At 43.2% G+C, this 15,496-nt stretch overlaps 1 protein-coding gene across 3 annotated transcripts; it reads right to left on the reverse strand.

Annotated features, from left to right (window-relative positions):
* Window positions 1-2,219: 2,219 nt before the first annotated feature.
* On the reverse strand, window positions 2,220-13,826 carry TMEM171 (transmembrane protein 171). 3 transcript variants are annotated; one of them, XM_064140167.1, is made up of 5 exons: window positions 13,724-13,826; window positions 8,053-8,176; window positions 6,880-7,587; window positions 4,995-5,136; window positions 2,220-2,533 (listed from the first exon to the last, which is right to left on the reverse strand). In XM_064140167.1, the coding sequence occupies exons 3-5, from the start codon at window positions 7,508-7,510 to the stop codon at window positions 2,317-2,319; spliced, it is 990 nt and encodes a 329-aa protein (XP_063996237.1). In that variant the 5' UTR covers window positions 7,511-7,587; window positions 8,053-8,176; window positions 13,724-13,826; the 3' UTR covers window positions 2,220-2,316. The 3 variants fall into 3 exon arrangements, with proteins under 3 accessions (XP_063996237.1, XP_063996236.1, XP_063996235.1); XM_064140166.1 differs by having other exon boundaries at window positions 13,666-13,825; XM_064140165.1 differs by lacking the exon at window positions 13,724-13,826 and adding an exon at window positions 11,257-11,361.
* Between the last annotated feature and the right edge of the window lie 1,670 nt (window positions 13,827-15,496).

The following is a 15,496-nucleotide window of genomic DNA, read 5'->3' on the forward strand; positions in this document are numbered from 1 at the left end:
GAGAAAGTTCTTCACTGAGAGAGTCATTGGACACTGGAATGGGCTGCCCGGGGAGGTGGTGGAGTCACTGTCCCTGGGGCTGTTCAAGGCAAGGTTGGACGTGGCACTTGGTGCCATGGTCTAGCCTTGAGCTCTGTGGTAAAGGGTTGGACTTGATGATCTGTGAGGTCTCTTCCAACCCTGATGATACTGTGATACTGTGAATCAGTGTATTTTACTTCATTTGTCTGGTCTTTTGGGTACATCTTGGGAACAACTGATTAAGCAAATTGCATGCCGCTCAAAAGGTTAATACCTTTACAGTTAGCACTCAGACATGACCATATTTTTCCTTTTTTTTTAAAGGATGGCAACACTTGTAATTGAAACAACAGAACAAATTCAACATCAGCCTTTGTTTACATGAGATCCTTCAGGTAAAATACAGCAGCTTCTGTACTTGTATAATAGCATCACAAATCCAGACTGAAGCTCCACTGACACATGCAAGGCTTTGTATGCACAAATCATGCAAGCCAGTGGGCACTAACATTAAAAATCAGGTTAAAAAAGTAAAGCCTAAAGAAAAAAATTCAGAAGATGGTAAATCCTCGCTTGGACTACAGAATGTATTCAAGGAACAATATCCTTGAAAAACTCACTAGGAAAAAAAACACTTGAGAGAAAAAAAAGCATAAAATGCCTGCTGACTTTTGTGGAGCCCTGTTCTTCATACAGACATTTCCCATGGCCGAGCCAAGCCGACTTAATTGGCTCCCACATACTAAATCCCTCTCTGCGCTGTGTTTGCTCATTACTCTGCATGCATAAGCCCCTTAGATCTGTTGCTGGTGAAACACACCTCCCTCACTGGCTCGTTTGTGTGGCTGCACAAAAAGCTGCCCTAGCACGATTGTGGAACAACACAGATGTAGAAATAAATGACTAAATACATCTTTCTAAAGAACACTGGCAGGTGACAGGGATGCTCATCAGAAAATTGTGGAAGACTGTCACCTTTCCCTAGACACAGAAGGGAACTTGAGGACTTAATTCAAAGCTTGTCATTCTGTTGCAGCCAGGTTCCCTGGACTTCAACACGGCAGAAAACAAGCTGAAGTGTAACCAAGGTCCCAGAGCATACAGGCGTTCAGAGACTTGAACAAGACAGAAATCATGTGTGCAAGATGTTTTAATGCTAGTATGCTGAATCAAGCCCAGTTTTGCTCTGCCACCTTCTGCTCCTGGGTACAGAAATGGGTCGTTTTTCCCCCAGTAGGTTTCAGAGTAAGTCATGAAGCATCAAGGGTCACCCACAACTCAGCTCCTGCTAATTATCCTCACCTATTACAGGCAAATCCTTAAGTTCAGGAACAGGTGCAAACATTCACTAGAACCTGTTGTTGCTCCATCCTGAAGGCGGACAGCTACCAGTAACCTGGTGGTTGCACAGGGACACAGGAGCTAAAAAGGCTGTATTTCTGAGGGGCCTGTGAAGTACTGCATCAGTTAAAAACATGTTGCATGCATTTCCATGAAACTGCCTCTCTTGCATTTACTGATAAGTGACATCTGCACCTGGAAGATAGCCTTGCTGAGTGGTGTTAACTCTCACAAGCAAGCACTTCTACTAACCATCAATGACGATATGTACCACAGCAGAGTTCCCCTGACACCAGTCATTACCACAGCCAAATTGTTAGCCTATTACCTATCCTCAGTGTCGCCCTAGGGCTCTTAACTGCTGACTAAAACTGATTTTCATAGGGATTATACCTTATATAATGGCCAGAGAGAGTCTAAATTAAGCTGTGAGTGTCTGTTACCAGACAGACCAAAAAGTAACCATTTAAGTTCTCCATTAACATATTTGGCCTCATTCTTAAACATCACTATTTGTGATGCTTTCAGAGTACATATAAAGTCAGTAACTCTGAAAACAAGTATTTTCCACAAACATTACACAAAAATAGAAATAAGAACACTTCCTAATTATGTCTTTTTTGAAGCTCCAAACAGATTTAATTAAAGTAAACAAAAAAGCTGGTCTTTGCTTAGTGCCTCCATTATATGAAGAACAATTAAAAATAGAAACCAAAGCTGTAGCAGAACAAGATGGGCATTTAGCATTCCTGTAGTGAACTGAATCCATTCAGACTACTTGCTCAGAAGCCCAGCACAAATATTTATTGAAACCCAAATTCATCATTTATGCTTTCTGAGGAAAAATTAGACACAGCCAACATTATTGCTTTTATTACAAAATGTAAATAAATTCAAAAATTGTAAATGTGAGTGTGGAGTTTAATTTAAAAATGAAGTCTAACTGTCAGTCCTCTATGAGCTGGTGTCAGATGTGGCTAGGGAAATGCATGAAGAAGATGAAGAACATCCATCATTTGCTCTTGATGCTTTTTCTTCATATTTTGGAGGTGATTCAGAGGAGAGGTACAGCATTGGAAAAATGTCTGAAGGTGAGCTGCTTCCAGAAATAGTGTATACGGTTTCGTAGTCTCTAGTGGCAACTGTCCCTTCATCATCTGCAAGCTGTGCTCTATAAAACACAAAACTGTGTATTAGCATAATTCATTCCTTTACAGTGAGTAAAATGATACTTGAGTTACATACATGTATGCACACACTGCCTAAAAAAATCCCTGAAGCAAAGAACTTGCCTAAGCACTTAGATTTAATTCTGCAGAGTACACGATGACTCACATTACAATTCTGTTGCTTCAGAGAAGGGCAAACAAGCTCCCTGCTAACCTTTCACAACACTAGTTACAGTCTGGCTTATGGCTCTTATCTTCTTCTGGCAAAGCAGTCCCACAATCTTATTAAATCTTCTGCTCCTTAGCTCCCAATGCATCTGCCCTTTTGTGAAGTCTATCACATACACACTGTCTCCTTCCCTTATGAGAGGCAGTTACTAGACTTATAACTGCATCACAGAAAGTCACAATCTTTAGCCATTTAGGATCTTACCTAAAAGGCAAGTTTCAAGTTACTAAGCTTTCCAGCAGCCCATGACAGGCATGGAGTAGTACTATTTCCACTCAGAGCTGGAGAAAGAGAAGCAAATGGACATCTAGACTGCTAAGTTCCCAGCAACAGTAAAAGGGGATACCTAAATATTCACTGCACTCCTCTGACCATCATAACTAGATCCTACCTAATTGGAGTTTGCCCTCAGCACATTGCTTCTGCTGCTTCACGAGGAAAGAGAAGAACTCCTTGCTCCCCATTACTTGCTCCCAGAGCTGATACTTGCTTTTGTGTACTGCATAAGAAGCAGGAGCATGGAGCATCTTTGGTGCTGCTACTGGTGTGTGAGCACGTGCATCTTAAAGACAGGGATCTTACAACATGACAAATGTTGAAGTCCTACCAAATAATTTCTGGGATCAGAAAATGACTCAGCATCTTAGAAACTCTCATCCAGCACAACCTCCATCACACACATGCTGACAGGACACAGAGCAGTGGGCAGAAGATGCAATTCACATTTGTCTGGTAATCACACATCTATGATATGGGTATTCCCTTCCAGTTTTGGGATTTTCACTCATGGCATTATGTTACGAGGAACAAGGCCATTGCTTCTCCCCCATGAAAGGGCTTGGGAACCAATTTACACTAGTCAAGACACCATGGCTGCTACTGAGTGCTAAGCCATGGGAGAGAAAGTAATTCAGCAAAACACACAGTACTGGTATTAACCCACAAGGGTTCTGTGAGGACTCTGAGGAGTGTGAAAAACTAACAGCCAGAGTACTCCCAGCCACAGAACATGAAAATAGGTCAGGGTTTCTGCACCCAAGGTTGAGGTGCTTTGTTCACTAGAAACTGTCCCAAGAAGCTGAGTTACCAACTGCCTCTTTGTGTACATACATGTAGAAGGCAGAAATGTCCAGACAGGCAATCAACAATGACTGAGCTGATGGGTTTGCACACAAAACTCAGATCACCAGAGCTGGACATCTGCACGTTAAAGCAATTGATTCAGCTGCAGGGGACTTTGTAGACTGGGTGAAGGAAAGAGCAGTAATTTGGTATGTGTACCAGCAGCGAACGTTTTTTTTGCAATTCCCCTTCCTCTCATGCTTCCTCCTTCTCAGTGCAGGATGTGCTGCTTGCATACTATCACACTCTTTGATAATCCACACATTTTACTTAACACATGGGGAGGCAGCCCACATCTGAAACCAGGGCCTGAAATTACAGCATAGAAAGGACTTGTACCAATCAGTTTTGTGCACTTTACTTTTTATAAGGCATGTGGCCCTTGCAGTGACCTCTTTTACTCTCAAGCTAGCAGCCTGTTTGGTGGTAATCCACAAGGGATAGGTAAATAACCCTGCCAAATTGTTGTGGTGCAGACAGTGCTCCCTGAGCCTGGCAGTGGCAGCATCTAACACATCAGCTGTACTCAATGTATGGAAAAGTGACTGCATGGGTAAAGTACAACATCTTGATGTCAAGTTTGCATTGCAACCTTTTGTTTAAGTTCCCTCAAGCTTCCTGCTCTTCTCCTGCAACACCAAGACATCCTTTAATCTCAACACAGTGCTACTGTACAAAGCAGACCAGCACAGTAAGTCTCACTTAAAGGCAGTAAGGGTTATAGGGTGAATAAGACACACTGAAGCAGCACTCCCAAGGTCAGAGGGCTTGTGGATAGGTCTCATGAACGGCTCACTGCACTGAGTCTACAGAGGTTTCCTAAAATCTGGCAGTATGGGTGTCATGCTACTGGAGCACTGTTGTCCAGAGCATCTTCTGGGGAAGAAATCTAAGCATATTTAGATAAGACACTAGACAGTCTGCGGTTTCCCTTTTTCACTAACATATTTTAGTGCCATTTCAAGTAAAGGTATCTGAAGTAAGTTGATTGATGTACTAGAAAACTTTGCAGTGCCTGGCTGAGTTATCCACGGTGACTATTTAAGAATACAGCCTTGGATATCTTAAGAAGCACCTCAGATTTACAAAGATGAGGAAGAAAACAGTCTTACCCATTGCTGAAGATAGAGTGGTATGGTGGAGGATTTTCGCTCGTAGGCAAACCACTTGACATAAGACAATGTGTTACAATTGGTGACACAGGGTCAGCAAAATAAGGAGGTGGTGGAGGTGGGAATACCATTATGGCATCACCTAGGGAAAAAAGATAACAATTATTACCTCTGAAAAGGTAAGCACCACTGTTTATTCTAAATTTATCTTAGATTTCCTGTCTATGGAATAACTGTATTTTTACTTGTCCACCCTTTAAGATAAAGAGCAATGATCCCACATGCAGAACTCTTTTATTCTGGGCTGCTAACATACACTGAAGGTATCTTCAAAATCTAAATTATCCCCAGATAAAAAGATGAAGCATGTTCATAAATGGAAGATTTTGATACAGCTGGGGAAGAGAAGCATTCCTTCTAGGTAAGTGATAGAAATGTCTCCACTGTTGGCTGTCTTCAGAAACTGGAAGTGTGAAGAACACAGTTACTGTTGGCTCACTTTTTATGGCAAGCCAAGTATTTGGTTTTCCTCACATCTAACCTCATATCTAGCATGGAGTGCTTTAAAGTTTCTCCACATCCACTGCAGTGTTATATCAAAAGTTCTTAACTCATTAATGGTTCTCAATTGATATCGTGTGCCTTGACAGTTTTCCTACTAAATTACTTGTAGCTGAGGGCACATCAGTAGCACCATGGTAGTACTGATACTCAATTCACTATTGAACATACTGTGCAGTGCATTGGCCAACTTTGTAATTCTGGAGTTTCAAATGTTTATTTATTTAAACAGAAAGTCTGTATCACTCACTGAGCTTGCACAATTTATATAAAAAAATTACAGCCTTCTGACACCTTTTTTCCTTCTTAATTTCTGTGCAGGATCAAGTCAGCGAGCACAAAAAATGTTGAGTAAGCTGAGTTTCTTTTTGTAGCTGAGTCACCATTGTTCCAGAATGTCACTCTGCCAACAAGACATCAAACTTTAGTCTTTCAGTTTTACTTTTCCTGATGGAAGCATAAAAGGAATCCACTAATTTTACTTTCTCGCCTTTAAGGGCAATCTGAATTCCTTTCTACAATCCTTTGATTTCTCCTGGTGGCTGGAAAACTGACTTTAAACCCTCATGCTTTCTGAGGGTCAACAGGTTACAGGTCTGTACATCGGTTTGACAGGCAGAAGGAAAAAAGTCCTGCATAATGAACCTCCGGTCCAGTCAGTCAGATGACAGTCAAGCAATACTCTCATTTACTCATTAACCCTTTCTGAGAACTAAAAACTTATCTATGCATAGCAGGTACTCATTGGGTGTTAAAAGCAGTGCTATATGCATGAGAGCATTCCCTGCTAACATACCACATTTGCCCAAGGACTGTGCAATTAAAAGAAGCATCTTGAAATTACATCTTTGGCAGACAGAAGATTTGGCCATGTTAAAAAACATTAAAAATACACTACTCATCAGTCAGGTTCTCCTACCTAAGGGGTCAGAGCTCAAGGCTAGAGCAAATCTTACAAACAGTCACCGAAGCCAACAGACCTGTGATTTGCAGTGTCAGTTACACACTTCAGAAAGGAAACAGGATTGAACTCATTCATTTTGGCATACACAGCTTGTTTTAGACTGCCAGTCACATCTTTCTTTTTACACCAAAGGAGAGTATTTGCCTCTGAGAGAAAGGTAACTGAACTGACCATACAGAAAACATATGAGACAAAGAAACATTTTTTTGTTTTGGCTGCTTTGACATGCCAGAACTGACACGCTTAAAGCTTAGACGAGTAATATTCAGAGGTCGAAAAAGTAATATTCATTAGTGGAAAAAAAAAAACCAACCAATGTTGCTGACTCTCAAATGTAAAATTAATGTATGATTTACCTACCTACTGTGACCTGAAAAGATTCAGGGCTCTGAGTATGTTCTTCACTTTCGCATGATTCTTGATCAAGATTTAAGTTTTGTTTCTTTTTAACATGAGCTATCACAAAGAAACACAACCCAGTAAGCACAATCAAAGGTCCCATGATTTGAAGCGACAGGAGTCCACAGCCCTGGAGGTCCAGATCAGAACTGTCGGTGTGGTTGAGCTGTATGCTGTGCCAGCTGGGGCTGCAGCCAGGAACCCAAATGCCCAGGATGCTAATTAGCATTCCACTGGTTAAAAACAGGAATCCAAATATGAGAAACTGGGCAAATTGACAGCTCCCACGACAGAAAACAAGGCTGTACACCTGCTCATTTTGCAGCTGTCTTTGTCTTATATACAGCCTGGCTCTTGATCGTGCCAGTAAAACACAAACCAGTCCAGCTATAGCCAGCACAGGCCCAGCAGATTTAAGGAACTCATTGCAGTCACTGAATGTTCCAGACGGGCATGACTGGAGAATAAAGACTGATAGCAGGAATCCAGCACAGAGCAATACAGCTCCAAAAACAAAAAGGAAAAAAATAAGTTTCCCATGTTGTCCATTATTTCCTTCACCTCCTGGTGCAGGAACAGCCACTGGATACATTACAATAGAATCTCCTCAAGCAGATGAGTTAGGCTGTTTTCCCAGTTACCATTAAGTGGCAGAAAACTACAGTAGATCTGTGAACATGAAAATACATGAATCAAAAGAAGTAAAAAACACCAGTGGGACTAGCTACATTATATTTACTTTTGCATTTGCTATCCAGGCTATATCGTACACTCTGGGTTCTATTTTCTGTTCTGTAGTATCTCAGTTATATGGGCTGGTCAAGTTTGCAACCACTGAATGCCAATGAAAAAAACAGAACTTGCTTTACAGTTAGACTGAAAATAACTGTAATTGCTGTTACACAGATAAATTGTTTCTTTAGATACATAACCTTACGATTAAGAGGGTATCGCTTTCAAAGACTGAATCTTGGGAACAAGGACAGGATAACTTTCTCCTTGAGATAACAGAAAACTAGGAGAAATTTCCATAGGGAATGGCACCAAGTGACAGCTCTTGAGAGAAAGAGCCTCATGGCAGATGAGCATTGATGAGTTTTGGAGTTTTAACCAAGTAAATCTTCTAGTACATACCTTTTCAACGCATATAAATATTGCTTCTACTTCCACAGGCAATAAATAGTCTTCTGTTTCTTTCCTTAAATTGACTTCCTGTCCTATAGAGATGCAAGAGTACGTACACCAATGATCTTTGGCTCTGTTGTGAAAAGTCAAAAAAGAGGAAAAAAAGAAAAAAATACACATTAAAGACCATGTACTTCAAGTCTCACTGATTCCACAGTTAAAAGATGGTAAGCATATTGCTCCCACACTTTTCTTCAACTTTCCCTACTTCTGAATCCTCTGTTTACGCTCTGAGAAAGCTTTAAAAATATAACAAAAGTGGCTCCCAGAAAGCCCCTGAGTTTATACTCATCTAGAATCAGAAGTCAGAAGAAAACAGAAACTAGTAGTGAAGGAAATACAGTCCATATAATAGTATGAATGGGAAATATGTTCTGGATGTGGACAAACTGAGGCAAAGAAAGCCTGACTGAAAGTTAGGACAAGCCAACATTCAATGAGCTCTAGAGAAAAAAAAAGCCATTTCTGCCATTACAGACACAGAAATTTGTGCTGCTCTGGCACTCTGGCCTCATATGGACACCTGTATTCCATGCCACGGCAACTAGCAGCCACGAAGATCTCAGTCCAAGTGGCTGCTGTCTGTCAAAGGCCAACCTGAAACCCAGGGTAATTTCAGACCACAGAAAACAAGAAATTCAGATGGACCATGTGAAAGCTATGTGTAAGAGGCTGTTAACAGTAGTCATACTGCAGTGTTTTAACACTGCCCTCTTTCCCTCAAAAGCAGTTTTTTTCATCTACAACTTGGATATCTCAGGAAGCATGTATATGGAATGGACAGGTTTCTTGCAGATGGAAGCAGGGAATTGGCTGATTTATTGATGTTTGTTAGTTAACCTCCACAAGCTTCCACTTATATGCCTTGACAGCAGTTATTCCACAAGAAAAACAAAGCATGTGATTTCTGGAAGCAAACTGTTGAACATGGGTCAGCCACAACCAGCTTTGTGTCATTCCCCTGTAAATGGAGTGCCACACTGGGATGGAAACAAAATATAGCTATAAAACTCACTAATCACTCAAATATATACTTATTTGGCTGCAATGCAAGGCAATCTGTTGAGTCACATCACTTAGCCACTTGTATTAGTAGGAGTCAATTAAAGAACTAGCGAGGCAGCTACATCAGTGATGATGTTACGAGATTGATGAACATCATCAAACCAGCCCCCTTGGCAGCACAGGAGAAGACAGATGAGTAGCATGCAGACAAAAGGCCTAAGACTCCTAAAACAAGAAAACAGGCTGTACCACAAAGCAAGAAGGCTACTTCAGGAACCAACAAAGTCTTCCAGCTGGCTACTTCAAACAGCAAAACTCTAAGACCTCCTGTAATGCATCCCATTACTGTGGTCAGATAATTTGTAAACTGTCTGCTAAGCATTTTTCCACTGTTGTGAATTCAGTCTACCCCTCTGCTATAACTAGTTTGAAATACTGATGAAGGTCTCTTGGTAGAAGAGTCACAGCTTCACTCTGGAAAAAAATGGTTATAAAAAAAAGCACTAAAGATAGGACAGTATCTCACAAAAAAGAAATTAAAGAAATTCTGACAGATTTCAAGATGAAGACTTCAAGCCCAGCATGAGCTGGAGTCAGTTTCATGGCTCTACTTCCGAGCAGAGAAACTGGAATCGGTCTACTTTTTCTTCTTTGATTTCACTGGTCTTTCCAAAGTTAAGAGAATTGTTTCTCCTACCTGCATACACTCCTTCACATCTAGAAACATTCCCCATTTTCATAACTGATCTGAGATGGCTCAGATTTAGAAAGCCACCAAGGAATTCAGAAAACTGAGTAAAGGGACTCTGAAATTAAAAAAATTTAAAAGTACACCCAGCAAAGCCCAGTTTCAGACATAATTGTCTTGAGATATTTTTCTCCTGAAGCACATTAACAGCAAAACCACTATAATTAGAGAGAGTTCTGAATCCTTTCTCTGCACTTCTCTCTAGGGAAAAAAACATGGACATAAGTACAAGCACACTAGAACAAAATGCAATAATGTAAACAGAAAAAAACCCACAATAGTTTAGCTTTTAAAAAGAAAAACCTACAGATTTGTTCTTATTACTCCAACACAGTTCCTGCTTCTCTTCCATCAAACTTCTTGTTGTGAGATTAAGTCAAAACACACATCAGAAATGAAGCATGTGAATATTTTCTTAATTCTTTCAGGCCACAAAAGAAGGAACATTCAGAACAGTTTGTTGTGGATTGCAATAAGAAAGCCACAGATTCTATATTGCAATATGCATGGGAGGACTAATTTTCATTTACACTGCTGCCACATTTTAATAGGAAACCCAATGCAAAAGTTAAGTTTTGTTTCTTCTGTTTCAATAAAAAAGTATTTTAAGGAAGATGCAAGCCTTATATTGACTATGTGCTTCAAATACTTTCATTAGATCAGCTATCTCACCAGGCATATTGACAAAGAGGAATTTTCCATTCATATTGGTCCCAAGTCTGAGAGCAAACATAGAAATACCAGGTCAGAAACTGCTAGAATAAAATCCAGTAGTGTGGCAGCAGTTACATATGAGGGAAGAGGGAACTGGAAACAGCTTACAAAGGTGGTCTGGTTATAAGTTTAATTTAAATGATGCAGTGCTTTACCCTTCTATAAGTCTGAGCTGTATCAGGCATATAGAACAGGAAACAGTATCATGATTCCTTGTAATATTGTGTCACACTTGTATTGCTTTTTCACATTTTAGACAACTGGAAGGATTTTAAACGACAAAATTTAATGATGAAAATGAGACTTTTTGCTTTCTGTCTGAATCCTTAGAGCTTGTATTGTCCAAGATTCCCACTGCAAGCACTAGAGCTATGAATTTACTCTCCCTTACACAGAAATTTGATGTCACATGCAGTCATATGAATTCAGGTACTGAGAATTAAAAGAAAAATAAAACACTGGAAGTATGAAACACTGCTGTCCCTCTGGTTTACATTTCCCAGAGCAGGCCCTGTTCCTTCTCATTCCCTTGCAAAGCCACCCAAATCATTTCACACTGAAGTATCAGGTCTAGTTCAAGAAGTACAACACCCTGTCAGTTGTAGTACACAATGGAAACCCAATTAGAAGTCACAAGCCACCCTTTCTAAGAGTTTTCTATGTAAGTGTTATCAACCCATACTTACAGTTTTTGAACTGCTACTTGGAAGTTGCCACTGCCATTGTGTGATTTGCTTTTTTTTCCTTCCCAGGTTTCAAATTAAACCCTGACTCCTGATAGGACAAGCTACCTGGAACGAAAATTTTTTACTTCTTAGCTTCCATGTCAAAACAGGAATAATCCTCCACTTCCTCTCACTCCCTGTACCTAATTTCCTCCTCTACTCACACTGGCCTCTACAGCCACATTATTTTCTGTCCTTCATCACAACACAGTTGCTCCCCTGGTTTGCACTTCTGATGTTCAGCAAAAGCATCACTCCATGTGAACAGCTGGTTAAAATAAATTGGATTTTGCCACCTTCAATCCCACACTGTCTTTCCCATGGTGTTTTTAACCACTTATACAAAAAAAAAGAGAAAAATGCCTGACAGGATGTACTTAAGTTTTCTACTTTCAATCAACATTAAGACTACATGCACAAGTTTTGAGACACAAAATACATCAAATCTTGTTTATGCAGGCTCTAATTAGTACTCATAGTGCCCTCATCTCATGGATCATACAACTCTGATGTTACAGGAGAGGATTTCCAACATGAAGATGCTGAATGAAAAGATCCTTATGCTGTTAAGTGAATGGCACAAACTGTCAGCATGGGTTGCCAAAATGATTGTGTCAGCTCACAGTGTAAGAAGGATAACACTATAACGTTATTTATGACCATCAAAGGTGAGGTAGGAGTCACTATCTGGAGAAGTGCTGGTAAGCACCCGCAGCAGGAACTTCCAAAAACGGAATGAATCCTGCCACTCTTCAGACACATGTGGCAGGTATCCCACTCACCACAAAGCTGCAGTCAGGGATTCTGTGCTACACAAAGAAGCTGACAACTATTGTCCTTGTGGTCTAGAAGAGAACAGATAGAGTAAAAGCTGGTCCACAGATGTTCGCCACTCACTTTGGGAAGAGAATCCTGATGCCACAACTGGATGTAAGGACTCAAAAAGGAGGCAGAGAGATGCCTGTAAAGCAAAGTTTGGCAACCTATTGTCTGGATATCATGCAGACAGTACCTAGGTTCAACTAAAGGCCCTGAAGGGTCCCATGTATATAGGTTGGGTGCTTTTTACATGACACTGGTAGCACACAAAACCTGGGACAAAGCAGCTCCTAATTTCTGAAGTACCTGCAGGGTGACTGGGGAGGTGGACGGACACAGTTAAAGCCAGAAGTGACTTCCTTCAAACAGGTACAGAATCACAGACAAACTTCTGATAAGTACTGGGAACGTCTGCACCTTAATGCACCAAAAGGCATCAGCAAAGAGACTTAGAGATCCTCTTTGAGAGGATGCAACTGGGACTATCAGGAAGACACAGGACTCCAAAATATGCCCAAAGCCTTCTTGTCCCGGTTTCCTGAGGTTGGCCCGGGGCACTACAGCACAGTCACCTCATGCACAGGCAGTCAAACTCTGCTCCACGCAGGAAAAACAGCATCCCATGGCATCCTTCTCATGCACCAGCCTGTCAGGTCTGCTGTCTTCTCATTCACTGATTCTTCTAAGCCGCACTAAGACCCTCCACAGGATGGCCCATGTCCTGACAGTACGGCTCCCACGCATTGTGGAGCAAGGAGTGGGACAGGACAGCCTGTCACCATTTCACTGCGAGGGCGCAGCACCTGCCCTGCGTGGGGTCAGAGAATCACCCCAGGGAAAGCCTCCTTGCTAGTGCTTTCCCAGCAGTATGCCACCGGCAGCAACCTGAGCACTGTATGTCAGCAGAGCAATCTGCAGAGGCACCCTCAGAGACTGCAGCCTCTCATCGGATGGTATCTCTCGGCTGCAGATAAGCAGTGTGGGGAAGAGTGCGCTCTCTAAGGCAAGGATAAAGAGATTTTTGCCCCAGGGCTTTTATGCCCTCAATAACTGACACGCAGGGGCACAGCCACAGCCTCCACCCGTGAAGGCAGTGAAAAACATGGCAATGTCAGCGGCTGAGCCGCTGGCGGCAGCCGGGACACACCGCACAAGACCACCCACTCGATGTGACCCCTTTACGGGGGGGCAGCCGGAGAACGAGTGAGGCTCCCAGCAGAAAGCCTGCCCGGCGGGCAGGTCCCGCTTTCGCCACCGCGCCCTGCCTCTCCTTACACCAGCGCCCCAGGCTTCCCCTCAACCCTCCCTGGAGCGGCTGGGGACCGCCCGCCATTTTCGCGCCCACTCCGTCACTTTCTTCAGCACGGAGCCAGAGCTGTGTCGGCCTCAGCGACCAAGCGAAGCTCCCCGCTATGGCGGCACAAGCAGCCTCTGCTCCACACGGCATCGCCTCAGGGCTTGGGCCAGCCAGCGGCGGCACTCGGCGGTGCGCAGACTAAAGTTGATGCGGGAAGGGTCGGTGGTGAAGGGCTCCTAATACCCGCCCCTTACCTGGCCGCGGTACGGAGAACTGCCGCAGCGCAGGCGGCGACGCTATTTAAGCACCTACCCCAGGCAGTGTGCACTTGGGCGGTGGCGCCGTGAAGCAAAGCTGAGCCTATCCGCCCCGGGCGCTTACAGGAGCAGCAGTACCTGCTGCGGCGCCGCCTTCCCCGCAGCTGGGCGCCCCGCCCGGCCGTGGCGGTGGCCGCGGCCGACGTCGCCCCTCAGATGCTCCGCCCCACCGTAGCCAGAACACTTCTGGCACTTCTGTGCTTTCTGTCCCTTCTGACCCTCCCGCGGCCCTCGCGTTTCGTCCACCAGAATTCCTCCGTCCTCTTCTGCAGGGCTGCTTTCTATCATCTCACCCCCCAGCCTGCGTTGATAGTGAGGATTGTTCTGCGCTGGGTGCAAGCCCTTGCACTTGGTCTTGAACCTCATGAGGTTCACCTGGGCCCACCTCTCCAGATTGTTCAGGTCCTTCTGGATGGCATCCCATCCCTCTGGCATATTGACGCCACCAAATCCTCCTGGTTAGTTTTAGGCTTTGTGGAGGTGCAGATGTGTTTACTGCCTGGCTGGGAGATTTCCAGTCTGATGGTGGAACAGTTGCCCAGGGAGGTGGTGGAGACTGCATCTCTGGAGAAATTTAAGGTCAGGCTTGATGGGACTCTGAGCAGCCTGGTTTAGCTGGGGACTTCCCTTGCTTACTGCAACTGGGTTGGACTAGATGATCTCCAGAGGTCCCATCCAAACCAGTGCCATCTATGATTCAAGGATGGGCTGGAGTGTGGGCACATCTTTTACTGGGCAAGGCTGTTCAGATGTCTCCAGAAGTGTGTGTGTATGTGGCCATGGAGCAATGTCCTCATGTAATGCTGGTGGTTTTGAGATGAAATAGGTGAGCTGCACCACATCTCCCATTTCAGGGGCCCTTCTTTTAGTCACTTTAGCCTTGCCAACATTAGCTTCACTTTTACACATATGGGAACTTGGTAGGCATTAAAAACAGACCAGGCCTAGATACGTCTGCTTTTCTTCTGCCATGATCCAGATGCAAGAAGATGCTTGGTTTCATAGCTGATAAGATAAGGCAGTGTGGATGCAGAAGCAGAGATGAGAATGAAGCATAAGAAGCAGCTGTGCAAGAGGGCAACACAACAGGACAAGAAACAGCCAGGGGAGGAAAGTGGAGATGTGCCACTTGGAAGTGGGTGTCACAGTGGTAGGCCCTCAGTGACAGTGGTACTAAAGCAGCACCAGTGGTTAGGCACAGCCTGGTAGTTGATGAGGTGCAAGAGTAACAATTTTGGTTTATATGAGAGTAAAACTGAGAGAAGCCAGAACAGGAGTGAAGCCCATGAATCAGAGGGCAGGAGGAAAAGGGAGTGGATTAAAATCTTGCATGACAGAGATATAGTTTGGTTAGACAATGATGAAATTGGGGGGGAATTTGCTATGTAGTTTTTTTGAGGGATGTGGATTTGGGTAGAGAACGAGGGAAAATGTGGAATCGAACAAAGGGTCAAAGGGTGTATGAAAGCATGTGTAAGGTGTAGGAAGGAGTTTGTGTTGGGGAAGAAGGCTGTAAGCTTTCCAGAGTTGCTGATTCCTGGATGTTAGTGACCCCTCTACTGTTTTGTATCCTAACTCAGCTGTCACTAAATGGAAGGTGAGCTTCAGTTGTAAACGACTCAGACACTGCTGTGAAGAGTTTTAGTAAAGAGGGACTAAGAAGTAACAATTCCTGTATTCTGTGCAGACAGAAGTATTTCAATGAAGAGGGGAAAAAAGAAAAAGACAAAAAAATCCTGGAAGAAAACAGAAGAAGATGAGTACTGTT

The sequence above is a fragment of the Pogoniulus pusillus genome, chromosome Z (genome assembly GCF_015220805.1).
Source record: "Pogoniulus pusillus isolate bPogPus1 chromosome Z, bPogPus1.pri, whole genome shotgun sequence".
Taxonomy (NCBI): Eukaryota; Metazoa; Chordata; class Aves; order Piciformes; family Lybiidae; genus Pogoniulus; species Pogoniulus pusillus.